Genomic DNA, 16799 nt, shown 5'->3' on the forward strand with positions numbered 1-16799 from the left:
GGTTCACCCAAAGCATAATTGCGCGAGGTCCCCGGTTCGATCCCGGGTTCGGGCCTGTACCTTGTATATTTCTTTTTTTTTTTCCATTCCTTACTAACTCTTCTGACCAGTAGGTAGTTTAAGTCTTTCAAGGGGGGGTAGGGGGAGGGGGGGTTTTTTCCCCCGTATTTTTTCGTATTTTTCAACCCAATCACTCCTTTCAGTGTTGTCTTCAATAAAGGTCGATATTAGGATCCCTGTGAAGGTCATTCCACTATCACATTATACATCCTTTTTACGCAGTCATGGACTTACGCATATGTTGCTGTCTAGGACATTTTCCATTCTTACCAAGGAGAAACCATCATATCTCGACACATAAGCTAACTAGGTATGTCATTCTATTTATAATGATTCAATGTAATGGGAGGTGGTGGGAAAGTCCGTTGGCACCGTCTCTAGGTATTCCTCTAGCCTATAAAGGACCACCAAGCTTCTAGTATTCCCTGTCATTCTATCTGCTGTACTATCACATACTATGTTTCATCCGTGAATAAAATATCCATTTCTACACATTCGAGCTGGTCAACTGGTGTTGTAACGCCTGCGAGATTTCCTCCTGTAGCCATGCTACCGCTGTCAACAACGGGTGATTCCAGGTTTTTCCTTTTTGTAACTTCCAAGGTTGAATTTACCAGAATATGGCCTATCTCGGGCTTCATATATAGGTATCGATTGACTCTGTAAGATCATTCTCAACTAGTGTGATCTTCATTTTCACTGACTTAAAATACGTCTGGATTTGGTTTTTGCATTCCTCTCACTTCTAGTATTGCTTTATTCTAAGGTCTCAATTACCTCCAAAGGCACTCTCACTTGTTTCAACCAATCAATGAAAATCCAGAACGGGAGGATCCGAGTGTTCCTTATGTGTGGACGGGCAGTGCGGGATCTCATGGGCTTGTTTTACTCAATCAAACCGAGGATACATGACTTACTCTGAAGGCTGGGAATTTTCCTACGTTTCTTGGCATCGAAACCAAAAGCTTAAACAGATGTTTTATGTGCCCATACCTAATCCATTTAAGGCGATCTTACTTCGAGACTGGCGTAAGCCAAATATCTGAGGCCCTTCATTTAACAGCAGCCATCACCAAGACTATTGGCATTCACCTATATGCCGGTGATAACGGATGTGTTCTCATATAGGTCATCCGGAATTACATAGACGAAGAAAAAGGGCCCAGGGAATACTCATCACCTGGGCACTCAAAAGCCTCCACCCAATGATTCGTCTTTGGCAGACACGCAGGGGGTTTGTGAGAGATGAAAACATTTCCCTCTTATAGGAAAAATGGGGCGGAACGCTTGATAAAGCAATCCTTCGCTTGATGCATGTAGCACCACGCCATATTCAAGGCGCCCCTACAACGCCTTCCACAGGCTTATTCCATATATCAAAAAGGAAACATGCCCCAATGCTCAAATTCGATAAAGTTTAGCTTGAAGACATTCGATTTCTATGTAATCAGTTGAGCGAGAAGCCCCCAGTGAAATTTTGACAGAGGATAGGATATCAAGTATAGTGAGGAGAATCTGGAGGAGGATTTTGGCGCAGCTGATATTCTTGAAAGAGGAGACCTAGAAAATTCTGAAATTCTTACTGATGGCCAAGGAACGTTTGAAATTGCCATGAGAAGACACAAGAAAAGGCCCCGTCCATATGATGGAGATAAAGCTTCACTATTGGAGACAAAACTCAAGAACAAATCCCAGCAGGCTGTGATTATTGTGGAACTCAAAGAAAAGGTCGAGATTTTTTCATTTCAAATCATTTGTTGTTGTGAGCGGATTGACCAAATCCCTTCCTCAAGGTATCCCACAGCCTGGCTCTTTCTACACGGACGACAGCATTTTCTTGATTCCTGTCAGAGAGTTCAACTTAGTCAAAAAGCGCAAGTTTGATCAAGTGCGAGCAATTGCCACTATTTTTGATACCGAAAGGCGACGTATGAGGTATACACAAGTTCAAATGTGATCACTGTGAAATTGATTGGCTAAGAGGGGGTTTGTTTTATTTTTATTTTTTATTTTTTTCACCTCCTTTGACTTCACTTTGCCAGCATTTGGGACTGATACGTATTCCCACCTTGGTTTAAAGGTGGAAAAAAAAAGTACAAGAAGTAGGCCCGAACCCGGGATCGAACCGGGGACCTCGCGCAATTGTGCTTTGGGTGAACCCTAAGCGCGAATCATACCACTAGACCATCCGGGCTATTGATATTAATAAGCGCCGAAATTGAGATTGTGATTGAATATCAATATTTGGCCTTTTAAGGTTGATTAGTTTCTACTAAAGTACGGAGTAGTATTGTCAGCAATTCAGGCTGATTCTCTGCCTGAATTCCTGGGACCAAAAGTGGCTCTTTTGGTCTAAAGATTGTGCTGACTAATTCATCCCGCGATCAAACATTTTGTTGCGGAATGAATGGCTATTGTTTTGATCTGATCCTTTAGATCAAAGATCATCTTCTCTCGTCCGAGAAGATTCGCAACCCGAACCCCGTTGTTGAGATCAATGGTTACAAGATGAGATGAAAGACTTGATCATTTCGGATTCCGTGGATCTTTCATCCCATGTTCTGAGACCTTTGGTCTTATGTTTATCTGTTTAGTCTAATATTCTATAAAACCTGATCTTACCCCTTAGTTAGTTGACCATCGAATTCAATCTTTTTAGGATCAGTAGTATCTTTGTTTGATTCTTTCCTTCCATTCCATCCTAAGTTTGGATCCAGCTTGGTCGTATGTCATTCCATCTGATCCGTGTTGTCTGATCTTTTGGTCTTATCTTTACCCTTTCCTCCTAAGTCCCCTGTAACTTGGTATCCCCTGTTCAGCTGACATCGTCTGCGTGACGTCATCACCTTTGGTCTGTCCCCGACACGCTGAAAAGTATTAAGAGAAATAGTTAATGGTAATAATACGAAGGATATACTAAGACTATTGATATATATAGTGTCTGGCATGTATGATTGGGTAAGGTATAAATTAACTAAACCTATTTAGGCCTTAGCGCTGTGTACTCGAAAGTTATGAAGATCGCAATAAAATACGTGGCATTTCTTCCAAGGTTATATATAATGAATTTCAATAAATTTCAACTATTTACATGTATAATCTAGTTTTAATTACTAGTGCCGGATATGCATTGCCCCAATTATGCTTGCCAGACACTGTATATATTAATAAAATACCTAGGTATGTATCTATATCATAAAAAAAACAAGATACAGGCCCGAACCCGGGATCGAACCGGGGACCTCGCGCAATTGTGCTTTGGGTGAACCCTAAGCGCGAATCATACCACTAGACCATCCGGGCTGTTGATATATTTGAGCTTGACCTTTGACATCATTGATCAATAACAATTATATCTAAGAAAGATTATACGGAGTAAGTACCGAGTACCTAGGCACTTTTAGACTTACTAGGTACATATTGAAGAGGAGAACGTAGTGAAGTGTAGTCGGAATACAGGGGTCAATCCAGCACGAAAAACTAAAACCACCAGATAATAATATCTAATGCATAAGACCAAAGACTGAACCTTGGAACCCAAAGGTCCCATCATGACATCTGGAAGAAAGGGGAGAAAAGGATATATTGTAGCTATAATCAAGCTAGCTATCTTATAGTAAGGACAGCAGGACGGTACGGACCAGACTGGCAGAACGGCAGAACGGCAGAACGGCAGAAAACCGTACATTAGAACAGAACAACATAACCTTGGAATAGCACAAAACCATACCCATAGTAGGGGGGGCATCTCTCCCTACTACAGTATATATATGATGTTGTCTAAAAGGTATATAAATTTAGGCCAACCTTGGGGAACTTTTCAACATTTGAAGTAGCAAAATTCAAATATTCTAGTCATACGGAGGTCGGTCCGGAAAGTTCTCGCCAGAAATTATAATTTCTTTTTCTCACACTAGGCTATATACAGTAAATATTGAAATATATCGCGTAATCAAGATGTATATAAAACGGAAATATATAGTACTGAAATATAATAACAGCTTGAAACAGTAAATATTCACATATCTTCCCATATATCGCTGTCGCTGTCGCTGTCGCTGTCGCTGTCGTTGCCGCTGCCGCTGTTATAGGCGTTATCACCTAACCCGCTAGGGGCTACTTCACCTAATTTATCACGCCCCTCACCGTATTCGTTGCCCCCTTCTAGTCTAATGACTTGCTGTATATGCCATGGTATACGTTCAATCCAAGCTTGAATTTGCGCCTGTGGTAGATCACGCCACGCAGCCTCCCATACTTTAATCCCTTCTTTACGCGATTTAGGTGCTCCTTTTCGCGTAGTGTATCTCTTCATCCAAGGCCATGCAGGTTCAATCATATTTAGATCAGGCGAATTTCCAGGCCAGATCATTCGTTGGACCCCCATTATATCAAATATTCGCTGTTGGTAGTGATGTGAATGGGCTGGTGCTTTATCCTCTTGAACTATTGTTTTCGTTCGAATTCGAGCACATTCTTGGGCGAATGGAAGTAGTTTTGGGGCTAAAATCACGGTGTTGTATCGGTACCAATCGATTCCACCTTTCGAATTGCGTGCAAGCTTTCCATTCTTCTGAGTCCATCTCCACTGAGGTTGTCTTCCAGGCTTATTGCGTAGCCCTAATCGCTGTATACCTGAATTAAGCTCCCATTCTGCACGCATAATAGGCTCTAATTCAGTATTCCATTCGGCGATTTGGTGTTCTGCTTCACGCTTTTGGGCTGTAGTTTCAGGTACCCAACAATGACAGGGGCCCTTCTGATCATAAGAAAAAGCACCCCAAAACATGAACTCAGAGGCCCCCTTCCAACGTTCTCGAATACAGCTTCGGACGAACCGCTCACTAGAAGTACGCCATACACGATATCCACCCCGACGGTGTAATAAAACAACCGCAGTTTCATCAGTCCAAATCACATTCTTCCAGTCTTCTATAGTCCAATGGGCGTGTTTTAAACACCATTCAAGACGTTGTTTTTTCTGCTCAGCGGCAAGCCCAGGCTTACGTGTAGGCTTTGTTTTTCGTAGGCCAATTTTTCGTAGTACATGCCAAACTGTTGTTTTTGATATATTAATCCCTAATTATAGAAGAAATATTAGAGGAAATAACATATCAAGTAACATATGAGATAACATATCAAATAACACACCAAGTAACACATCAAATATTATACTAAATAACATATTAAATAACACACTAAATAAAATATCAAATCTTAGAATAACTAACCTGATTCACTGCGTAGCTCTGCAGCTAGCTGTTCACATGTTTTCTCACGCCCATAGCGGTCTACACGGATTTTCGCCCCAAGTGTGGTTTTAAGCTCATCTGTTTGCTTAGATGGACGCCCAGAACGTGCTTTATCAGCTAACATTTCATCTGATATATTGAATGGTCGCTGATTCGGCTGAAAACCTCGTTCGAGTGCACGGTTCCATATGTCTCCTATAGTACGCCGTGGAATATTCATAAATTCACTGATCTCCTTAGGGGCATGTCCTTGGGCCCTTAGGTATACAATGACAGCACGTTGCGCAATATTGGTCTTCATTGTAGCTGTATAGGTGGGACAAAAGTGTAGCTGTGTAGGTGGGATAAAAGTGTGAAGGGGTGTACGGACTGTAGGCGGGGTAAAAGATAAAGATCTACGTGTCCACGGGTGTTATAAGCAATATTTAGCCTAGTACGTAACACGGCAATACATCCAATATACAGCAGGCTATACACCTGACATACAGGGCCGGTAATATATCAAGAAAAAGAAATTATAATTTCTGGCGAGAACTTTCCGGACCGACCTCCGTACATAGCCTCCTACCATGTGGGAGAATTCTTAGTTTGGAAAAGGTGGGTAAAATGGTATGTTGCCTGTTTTGGCGTGGAACATGATTTCTTATGGTATAAACCCATTCTACCGTAGTGGATAAGGAAATATTCTAGGCTAGAAAATATTGTGATGGTCTGAAATATTTTATGGGTAAAATGTTTTGGCCTAAAAATTATTTTTTGAAATTTAGAGCTGGTATGGTCTTGGTATGGGGTTGTAACTTTTGTTTTGTAGTAGTACCAGCCTGAGAGATAAACAGCATTACAATTTCAAGGTTCCTAATAATAATATAGCACTTGAGATATTAGAAGGGTTTCAAGTTATTATAAGGTGCCCAGGTGTACATACACAGCAACAGCTAAGATAACTGTCACAACTCCTCACCAACCGACAAACAGCCTGTGGATGGCAGGGGGAGAAAAGAAAGTTGAAAAACTAGAGCCGGCATAAAAATACTAGTTAGAACATTAGAATCCAGGGATCGACTGCCAACTCGCTCAAACATTCAACATCAGCAATACAAAAAGGCGTGAAAATGGCTCAGATCTCTAGCTAATACATAATGGATCCATGGATGCCAAGACTGTATATGCTGGAACACGGGCTTAGCCGCGGGACCCACCTTATAGGCCTTAGGAAGGAAAGCACAAAAAAAAATATCGAAAATAGGCAAGAAGTAATAAAAATAAATAAAAAAGATATAGGCCCGAACCCGGGATCGAACCGGGGACCTCGCGCAATTGTGCTTTGGGTGAACCCCTGGAGAGATTGTTAGTTAACTGTTAATTGATTGGAGTGACTTTAAGTGAGCCTTACTAAGCGCGAATCATACCACTAGACCATCCGGGCTATTGATATCAGGAACTGACATCTTGCCTATTTAACCACAAGTGCGAGCTAGATCAAGGTAAATCATGGCCACTCCGCCCTGTCATGCATAGGCTGTATGAATATGTATACTCAAAGGACCACCTAGGTACTAGTTAATAAGTTCTACACCATACTAGTACTGATGGTCTATCCAAGTGAAGATCACTGTAAGTACTAATAACACCTAGCTATAATTGATATTATTGATATTGAGTCAAGAGTATCTCTAGTAATACACAACCTCTAAGAATAGTTTATGATAGCAAGCCATACAACTTGAATATTATTTGTAGTATTTAACTCATTCAGGATCCATCAGGACATGAGCTTAACTTGAAATGTTCGCATATACATTCCACATGTGCGAGGTTGTGGATCCATCAAATTCCAGCATTTCTGCTGTTTAAGTTCAATGACAGGTTACTAGTACCTAATACGTATCTCACAGGGAATCACAAGCAAGGATAAGGACTGGAGGAACAAACAATAGCGACACGAAAAAAAACTTGAAGACGGCAAAAGTCTGGTCGTTGGGTATGACTGAAATAAAAGAACAAGACTGGAAGTATATACAAAAGACTTGCGCTTGCAACGGATAACATGAAGAGAACGCTCGTGAGTAATGAAAAAAGATTCATCTGAATTTAGACGGTAAAATCAAATGCCTCATGATGGAGGCGACTTAGTCTCGGGAGAAGAGGAATCCCTCTTCGGAGATGGACGTAGACCGCTGTTAATCTGGGCTACAATTTGGGATTGCTTGAATTTCTCGAAGCTTTCTGCGTCCTCATGTTGAGCGGCCCACAGTTCATCAACGGTATTGCCAATCTTCTGGAAAGCCTCATGAGTACCGAATGATGATTTTGATCGCTCCTCGTGGAGACGCTCAAGCTTCTCTCGGAGAGCCGCGAGATGTGAATCGTCATCGTCGTCGGCCTCACGCTCTGGCGGGTTGAGAATGTCCCGACGAAGATTTTGACCCAGGCGATGAACATGTCCTTCTTCTGATGTCATAGCACGAGCATGCAGCGAGGTCATTGAGCTGGTTCTGGAGAGGTGGATAGCGTATTGGTCGGTTTCTTCATCGTCAATAGCATTTTCGTTGTCCACAAGGCTGCCGCTGATGTTGCCACTGATAACAGTGGAGCCATTTGCATCATCACCAGAATGCTGTGAGCCGGTTTCTGCAGGTGCAGGAGAAGGCACAGTTTGGGGAGCGAGGCGAGTCTCGGGATACTCATCCTCAAATCGTTGGATCATTCTATGCAAAGTGAGATCCAAGTATTGAAGACGCCCTGTGACAAATTAGAAAATGATACTCCAGATGACACAGTACGTAGGTACAAGCATAAATAGGGATACTTACTGTAGTTAGCATCGTTACCGGCTCGATCTTCGCGAACGAGAGCTGATTGGATGCGAGCACGAATATTACGCGCAGACTCCAGCAGATTCTTTGACATGTCGCGTGGTCTTTTAGTAACAACACCTCTAGACCTAGGGCGGCGAGGCGTGGTGGTGCCACTGGCAGGGGCTGAGTCTCCTGGGAGGTCACCTCCATGATGATCAAGGTTCCCAAGACAGACGCCCAGTGCCTTCACCACACCTGTGCCACCAATTACATAGTCCTCATCGGGGGCAGGTTCATCTTCTTCGTCACACGGATCATCCGAACCGATGGAATGACCGACAATATGCTGCAAAATCTCTGGCACTGCAACATCGTTGGTTGCAGATGACATGAGATTCTCATGTATATCTTCTCCGATATCAGCTCCCTCCAGATTGTGTAGCGAGTAAGCCACAATCTGCGAGGCCAATGCCTTCACGACTTCATTGCTCTCTGCAGTAGGAACCTCAATTTCCACGGCAATGATCGTACCCGAGACACGAACGGCAGCCATCATAGATGCATACACTGCACAAGCCTCTTCTTGGACGGCAGGGTCAGTTGAGGAGGCCAGAGAGGCGATTTGCGGGTTCTCCAGGATATTCAAATGGCAAAGACTGGGGCACTCTGGCAGAACTTCCGCCAAACCAATAACATGGTCAGGAGAGAGATTCACGTCGGCAAGATGAATGCGCTTAAGAGATGGCATCTTGGGTAGGAAACGCCGGAACACTCCAAGCGCATTTGGCTGCCCTGAAAATAGACCAGGGTTATGAGAAAAATCGATGAAGCGAAGATTGTGAATCTGAGTCAAAGCTTGCAGGAATGGCGAAATCACTGAAGGAGTCAAGGAACAGTCTGCCAAACTAATCGCATAAAATGATTGTTCAGGCTCTATAGCGTCTGCAATAAGGTCCAGGTGGTCCTTGATTGGATTTCCTCCTAGATCCAAACCCTCGCATTTTCCAGACTTGAGATACTCGACAATATGCCCGAGGCCTTCTCTTGTAAGGTCGTTATTTGCAAAGCCCAGTCTCTGCAGCCCCATCTTCGTAGCCGCTTCACAGATCCGCTTGACCTGTCTGCTTGAGGGTTTACAATCACTCATCAGCAGTTCTTCGAGTTGATTGCCACCGAATCTCTCGGCTAGCGCACATGCAAAAATATCGCAAGAATCGGTTCCTGGTGCCGCGCCTTGGTTGACACCATCACCGTTAACTCGCGGTTTAGGGAAGGGAATGCCAGAAAGATCAATCGCCCTGAGAGATTTGGAAAGATGAACGAATAGGCCGATATGGCGCCATCCCTCGCGACCAATTTTGGGGTTATCCTTAAGTGAAAGCTTTTCCACGACGCCCCATCGCTCAAAGTTGACCGTGGATGCTGATTCCGACTTGCGGTTACGTCTTCGCCGATACCGCATTTGCTCAACCGTCTTTGTTGACAGCAATGCTGCAAGTATCGCCCGCACGGAGACATCAGTCAATGCGCAATTTTCGAGAAGAAGCTTGCGCACTGGCACAACCGCAAGCCAGTCACTTAGCGTCGCAATATCCTGGGGCGTCATAGGGAAGTTGCTTAAATTAAGGGCTGCGACTGTACCAGGAGACTCGGCCAGCGTGGATGATGGGGAAGAAATCTCATCAACCACTCGCTTAAGAACTGGAGTCTCTCTGAGCTGACAGCAACGCCGGTAGATTCGCACTGGATCGGTCGTGGGATGGCTTTGGCTCTTAGAGCGGGTAGCACCGGACACAGGTGTGCGAGATTCATCCTCATCCATTTCTGCATCTAGCTGCAGTGGAATCGATCCATTCGCCACAGCTTGTCTGCGCTTCCTCTCTTTACGCTCCTTTCGTTCTTCTTCCGATCGTTTCTTCTTCTCTTGTTTGCGAGTTGGATCCTTCTTTTCATGCGCTTCGACATCAAATCGGAGTGTAGGTCCATTGCCAGTAGGTGGTTTCTGCTGATCATCCGAGGCGCTAGTTACCCCGTCAGCAGCAGGAACAGATTCTGGAGAGCCTTCTGGCGCGGCAGGGGCTGGTGCTTCCTTCTCAGCCACGGCTGCTTGGGGATGTTTTAATGCCTCGGCCTCCTCTTTGCCTTTCTCCTTGGCATCAGCCTTCACATCCGCCTTTTCCTCAGCATTTTCCTTCACTTTGATCTCTGCTTTCTTTGATTTTTGGCGATTGGATTCGGGCAATGACTGCCGTAGCTGATTCGTCGGAGGAGCATCTTCATCAGAGTCCCGATGCGATATACCCGCGATCTCGACATCCACACAAAACGCCACTCTATGGAGTTTCGCTTGATTCAGATCTGCAATCTTACAGCGATCTCGACCCGGGTCTAGGTTCATCACACGGCGCGGACAAGTTGCAGAACTGGGCGGAAGCTTGGGCAGCCCACCGGAATTCGATGAGAACTTGCGCAGGGCATTGTGAATGAACGATGGACCCTTTGGTGATGAGGAAGTAAACGGATTCGAATCATCCTTCTTTTCCTCTTCCTTGTCCTTTGGTGAGAATGCGGCACCAAATGGGTTGTGATCGAGCGGTCCGGTTGTCTTCGGACTTGCCGGGCTCCCTTTTAGACTGGATTGAGATGGCGGAGTCGACCCAGAGGAAAACTTAGAGCTCAGACTGGATATCCATGAATTCCTACGCCCGGTCACTGGTTTGGGGGCGGTTTTCTGCACCGCGGGGGATGAGGATGGTGGTTTGGGCTCAGCTTGGGCCGGGGTCTCCGGTGGCGGCGGTGTGGGTTTCTCTTTCTCTTCTTCCTTAATCACTTCATTTTGCGGCTGATGTTTCGGGGTTGAGTTATTCGAGGAGGGCGGCTGAGCTGGACTGCTATTCGATCGAGACCGTCGGTGTGATTTGGACTGATTCGTCGCAGTGTCTTTATTAGGACTTGGCGTATCATTTACCGATGAGGATACAGATTTGGTCCGCGATAGATGATCTAAAGAGTAGTGGTACGTTAGCAATCCGACTCATACACAGGGCATACTCCTCTTGTGATCTCTGTCTCCTTTGCCATCGCTCTCCGCCTCCTCCCGGGTGCGTGATCTGCAGACATACCTTTTTGTGAGTGATGAAGCCAGCTCACATCTACCGTTTGAACGCCCTCCATGATTGTTCTGATTATGTAGATTTCGCTATTCGCGACGAGGAGAGTTACTGACTGAGACCCTGCGGAAGAGGGTGGCCAGCTGTGGCGGGATTATTATCGAATGATGGGGTAGAGCTTAGATCGGATGACGCATAGTTGGCTGATCCCCCCCACTTCCCAAGGATCTTCGACAATGCCACAACGATACCCGTCTCCTGACTCGAGAGGAAATACCGTTAAACCGGTGAGGTATGCGACGTTTGCGACCGGATGTGGAGAAATCCAGGAAATACGCTGTAGTATAGGGTAGGTAGTGATTTAAGCCACTACAGGGAGCGGTAAACAGGTCTCATCATAGAGTGATCTGAAGCCATTTTGGAGATTTATAAAAGAAAAAGAAAGAGTAAGATTGATCGGAGAAGAGATCGGAGAGAGTTCTCAAGTATTGGAAGCGACCGGATGTGGATGAAGCAGTGAAGGTGACATAATCTGCCCCGGCTCCCCACTTTATTACAGTAACAAATGCTTATGCTTAATACTACATGAAGGGGACTCGGCAGTGAATAATATAGTCATTTAGCGCTTATAATTAACCCACATTGATAAAAACTGGGCACGTGAGGTGGTAGAGTACTCAAATGATAGGAATAGAGTCTTATTTTTGAGAGAATTATACTCGCCGGACTCGGAGTTCAGTACTATGGACTCGAGAAAAGCTAAAAAGTGGACAAAATATGTGGTGGAGAAAGCCGAAGATGTTATGAGTAGCCAATAGTACAGAGTAAAATGACCTTTATACGGAGTAAAGGTCCAGAGACCCCCTTTTAGTGCCCACAAATCTATAGCATCATGCCGCTAAATTGATCCATAGCTGAATACGGGGCGAGTTCACACCGACACTCATTGTGGTGATTATTATTTGCAGAAAAGGCTAATAATGGGGACACAGTGCAGGAATAGTCAGGCCCCCACGGAGAAAGTAGTAGAGACAAGAAGAAAAGAAAAACGCCACCAATATTTCCGAGAGAGTATCGGAGGGGGAAACACAGTAATAGGCAAAATTCCCACGAACGCCCCGTCTCTATGCACATGACCCTAGGGTAAAGAAGAACAAAAAAAAAGAAACAGGAGGGAAACCTGATCGGACAAACGGTGAAAAAAAAAGATATCAGAAAGAGAAAAAAAAGGTCATCACGGCATGAATGCATCCCGATTCCGCCCATCCCCTTTTATTCCGTATTGGATGGTTCCGTGTCCTTGAGGATCTCCCACCCGTACTCCTCCTCGGGCTTCTCGGGCTCCATTCCAAGTGCATTGCGGTATGCGCGAACTTCATTTTGAAGACCGGCGACGATACGGATAGGTAACTCTTCCTCCTCCGATCGCAGCCGGTAGGCAGTCCGAATCATCTCTGCGCATCGCATGGTTTGGTTGTGCCAATAGTCACGGTCCAGTCGGCTCTCCAGATGGGCATCGCGTTCGGCCTGCAGAAGATTGTTGTAGTGGCTCTTCTGGTACAAGAAGTGCATATTGTTGTTCTGGCAGTAGTTGCGGATCTGCTCTACCATCGTGCCCACAGCAGTCTCATATTCCCCAATCAGTTTGGTGTTTTCCAGTTGCTCCCGTTTGTAATCCTCCACTAGTCGTTTTTCTTTGGCAAGGGCTCGTTCGAGTTCGGAGATGCGGGAGGCTGCGTACGCTGGTCAGTCACGATTCGGGGAATTGGGGAGATGAATCATCAAGCAAGGTCAAGTTTAAGAACATACCTGTAATTTCACCATTGACTTGCTGCATAGCAGCACTTGCACCCTCAGAAGAACCATGTTTCTGTTCCTCATGTTAGCCTCGGTTTCAATTCGGCTTCGAGTTCTATTAAAGATGGAATCTTCAAACGTACCATGACTTCCTCAGCACTCGCGACGATGTTTTTGGTGACCTCGCGATTGTTCTTGAGCACATCACTTAGTTCCAGCACCATGTCATACAAATGGTGGAGGTCCATCTGATGACCCGCATTCATGGGTCCATTTCCATTCATCACGGGCATTCCTCCTCCGTTCACTTGGTTGACTGGGTGTGAGAGCGCAGGCGACATCGACGGACGAGAAACATTGCCCATGTTGGGGGTGCCAGGAGTGCTCTCCGCATAACCGGAGAACATGCCAGGCCCCGGATTGCCGGACATTCCTGTACCGCTGTTCATTGACATATCGGCTTCCGCAAAGGCTCGGTTTAGGTCTTCAAGTTGAGGATCGTAAGGATTGATTGGATGTGAGGTGCCGTTTTCCTCGTCGTAGAAGGAGGCGGGATTTTCGACGCCTAGGACCTCCTTCTGGAACTTCTCAAGGTCACGGCGGCTAACGTGGGTGGAACGACGGCGGTGCCCACGCGTAAAAGGTGCCTTGGAAGCGGAGGAAGGAGTGGCGCCCTCGATGATGGCGGCGCAATCAAAAAGTTGGGCAGGATGGTCTATGATTGCGTCGTTGTTATTGTCGGGAGTGATGTGGGTGTCCTGAAGGTGTTCGATGTGGGCGTCCACGCCATCCCCAATCGGGTTAGCGTCCCGCCCATTTAATCCAACTAAGCGCTTCATCTTGTCCAGCGCACCCATCGATGCACTCGTTGGTGCACGAGTTAGCTCTGGTTCGAAGGCTGTTAAAGAGGATCATGCATATTCTGACTGTGTTTCTTCTCACAGTTGTCGCTGTCGTTGTCAGAATCGGATGAATGGGTCTTTTCCACCCAAATCGGGTTTGGGTCTCCGGATGTAGGTGTAATATGGAGTCAATGACGGCGATGGAGAAGATCGCAAAGGAACCCGTGAACTTTCTCTCTTCAATCGCACTTGCTGTAAACTCACTGGGCATTGATGGCCCGGCTTCCTGCAGTTGTAATCGTGAGAGCGCCTTCCTACCCAAACTAGCCCCTTGCACTAGCCCAGTCTTATAGAAAATCCGCTTATCCCATTCAAACCACCGGCCCGGGGTACTTGACCTGGGCGACCTGGGAAGTAAGTAGTACCTGGGATTCTTCCCTGGGCCTGCCGTGCTAGGTTCAACTTGCATGCGCATGGACCAGGGTTCTTTCAAATACTAGTTAATGATCAAACAGAGCCCAAATATTGCAATAAAAAAAACTTTATGTTTCTCGTTAATTACCATAAATATTGTCATTCAAGTCATACATCCAGGTCCATAAGGGCTTCCAGTTTTTGCTCGGATCCTGGCAGTAAATATTGCTCTTCGCCTTGGACGCGTTTCCTATGTTCCTGCTGTGATATCCTACCGCCAACTCGCGCCACCAGCATACGCATCCGTTCCAGTTCCTGGGCCAGGTCTCCATCGCGAGTGACCAGATTTGGCTGAATATCTGTCTGAGGGTTGCCAAAAGGCTCGAGCAAACGATGCAGATGCTGAAGCTGATCGAGCCGCCGCTGTCTCCGCTGGCGCTGTTGATCTAGACTGGCCAGTCGTTCCCGAAGATTCTGGTATCTGTACAACGGAAGTTAGGCAGGTGGAACTTCAATTGGGGAAAATCCATGTACGTGGGGGAGGCTGACCGTGTATTCTGTTCATCATTGGCATCCTGCGATTCTAGATCCAAAGGCAAATTGACAATGTTCCTTCGATGGTGGTCAGCAGGTCCTACCGGAGGGTTCAGCTCTATTTGAACAGTCAATACTCACATATGTTTTGAGAGATCTGCAGTCTTCTCGACTCCCTTTGCAAACCCAGCTTGACTTTTGACTTCATGACTAACGGCGGTCCAGTATAGACTGGCAATTTGGTGGGCGACATGATGGATTGCTTGGGATGAGTAGACAATACGATTGTGTTGCTTTGCTGCCGCATTCGCTGTCAAGATTTTAGTATCGGCTCGAGAACGAAAAGGAAGCAGACAACACTTTACCTTTGTGCAATACATCTTCAATCACCTTTTCAGGCAAGGCCTCCTCTTCAGTCCCCACTGCATATTTACGCCAGTCCTCTGGTGGTTCGAGGTTTTCTGAAAGAATGCGGACCTGATTCCAGATAAATGTGGATTTCAGTTCTGAGATTGTACGTGTTGAATCCATCACTTGATCACAGTAGAGTAGACATGGAAATCGTGGAGCGACTCGTCTATCTCATAACGCGTCTTCGTCTCTTATCGGGCGATAACGATAAGATGTCACGTGTACCCCGCTTTAAACATTGAGTAGGCTGGAGGCATAGATTACTTTTGAACAATACCAGGATTTGATTATTTATATTTATATTTTTTGTACAATTATCAATTCATGTTTCTCTAGGGTTGAAATTTAAGTTGCTGAAGGATCTGAGTGTCATCGATGGGGTCGTTCCTGGTATGTAACATTTTGAATGTTCGCAGTTGAGCGTATCCCTCGGTTTTAGCCCACCTGGGCATCCGTACCTCGGCAATGCGATCGTCCTATTTATATATCAACTTCTCCGCAAGTAGTATTCTTACAGCATAGTGCTACTAACGTTACGTCAATCTTATCAAAATCTGCAACGAGTCGTCAAAGTCCCAAGCTCAGAGTTATACATCGAACAAAATCAAATAATCCTAGGTCGCGTTTGATATGGGAGACAATCAACGGCCTGTGGGCCTTCTTTTCGACATCGGCGGAGTCTGTGTAAGTCAGCCTCAATCCATTACCAAAACAAGAAAGCATGGCTAATAAATCTTCAGGTTGTATCTCCATTCCAGGCCATTTTGGACTATGAAACATCACGACATATTCCTCCAGGCTGGGTGAACTTCAGCATATCTCGTACCAAGCCTGATGGAAGCTGGCACAAACTGGAACGGGGAGATATATCCATGGATGCCGAATTCTTTGCTGGTTTCAATCGAGACCTATGCAATCAAACACTGTGGAGAGAGTTCCACGAACAACTACAAAGGAGGAAAGGGATAACCGGACCAGTCGTAGTCCCACCGCTCCCCACCGTGGATGCGGAGTGGCTCTTTTGGGAGATGATGAGGATATCCCGTACTCCAGACCCATACATGTTTCCAGCTTTACAGAAACTCCGAGAATCTGGCAAGTATCTAATGGGTGCTCTGTCGAACACTGTTAAGTTCCCAGAAGGACACCCATACAACAAGGATGCATCCGGGGTGAAGTCCCAGTTCGACTTTTTTATTTCATCTGCGCATACAGGACTACGCAAGCCTGACCCGCGAATTTACGAAGCCGCGATACAAGAGATGAACACGCTGGCAAAAAAGCGTGGATTACCAGCAGTCCGGCCAGAGGATATTGTCTTCTTTGATGACATTGGCGAAAACTGCAAGGCGGCGAAAACGTCTGGCATGCGCACTGTCAAGGTCACATTGGGTAAGATCGAGGACGCAGTGAAAGAATTGGAGAAGATTACAGGGCTTCAATTGTTAGAGAGCGATAAGGCTCGACTATGAGGGGATGCGGGTACAAGTATACCCCCTCTTCCTTGTAGGGTTTGAATACCAGGAAACAGATCAATAGAATCTAGAGGGTAAATTTAATTCATTTGAAAACGCAAAAGAT

At 45.6% G+C, this 16799-nt stretch overlaps 4 protein-coding genes across 4 annotated transcripts; 1 reads left to right on the forward strand and 3 right to left on the reverse strand.

Annotated features, from left to right (window-relative positions):
• Positions 1 to 7425: 7425 nt before the first annotated feature.
• On the reverse strand, positions 7426 to 11284 carry N7483_003552 (putative cell wall biogenesis protein Mhp1; the record flags this gene model as incomplete). Its single annotated transcript, XM_057086989.1, has 3 exons — positions 7426 to 8054; positions 8126 to 11113; positions 11233 to 11284. 3 exons carry the CDS (start codon positions 11282 to 11284, stop codon positions 7426 to 7428), a joined length of 3669 nt encoding a protein of 1222 aa, XP_056946818.1.
• Positions 11285 to 12492: 1208 nt separating this feature from the next.
• N7483_003553 (uncharacterized protein) lies at positions 12493 to 13874 on the reverse strand (the record flags this gene model as incomplete). Its single annotated transcript, XM_057086990.1, has 3 exons — positions 12493 to 12953; positions 13030 to 13090; positions 13161 to 13874. 3 exons carry the CDS (start codon positions 13872 to 13874, stop codon positions 12493 to 12495), a joined length of 1236 nt encoding a protein of 411 aa, XP_056946819.1.
• A 573-nt stretch (positions 13875 to 14447) lies between these two features.
• On the reverse strand, positions 14448 to 15338 carry N7483_003554 (kinetochore subunit FTA4 family protein; the record flags this gene model as incomplete). The annotated part of the gene is made up of 4 exons (XM_057086991.1): positions 14448 to 14754; positions 14823 to 14885; positions 14949 to 15117; positions 15173 to 15338. Coding segments are annotated over 4 exons (705 nt in total), but the record flags the coding sequence as incomplete, so codon positions are not given.
• A 510-nt stretch (positions 15339 to 15848) lies between these two features.
• N7483_003555 (HAD family hydrolase) lies at positions 15849 to 16690 on the forward strand (the record flags this gene model as incomplete). The annotated part of the gene is made up of 2 exons (XM_057086992.1): positions 15849 to 15902; positions 15959 to 16690. 2 exons carry the CDS (start codon positions 15849 to 15851, stop codon positions 16688 to 16690), a joined length of 786 nt encoding a protein of 261 aa, XP_056946821.1.
• Between the last annotated feature and the right edge of the window lie 109 nt (positions 16691 to 16799).

The sequence above is a fragment of the Penicillium malachiteum genome, assembly GCF_028827825.1.
Source record: "Penicillium malachiteum strain IBT 17515 chromosome Unknown utg000002l:1.0-8849297.0:1.0-8852440.0, whole genome shotgun sequence".
Taxonomy (NCBI): Eukaryota; Fungi; Ascomycota; class Eurotiomycetes; order Eurotiales; family Aspergillaceae; genus Penicillium; species Penicillium malachiteum.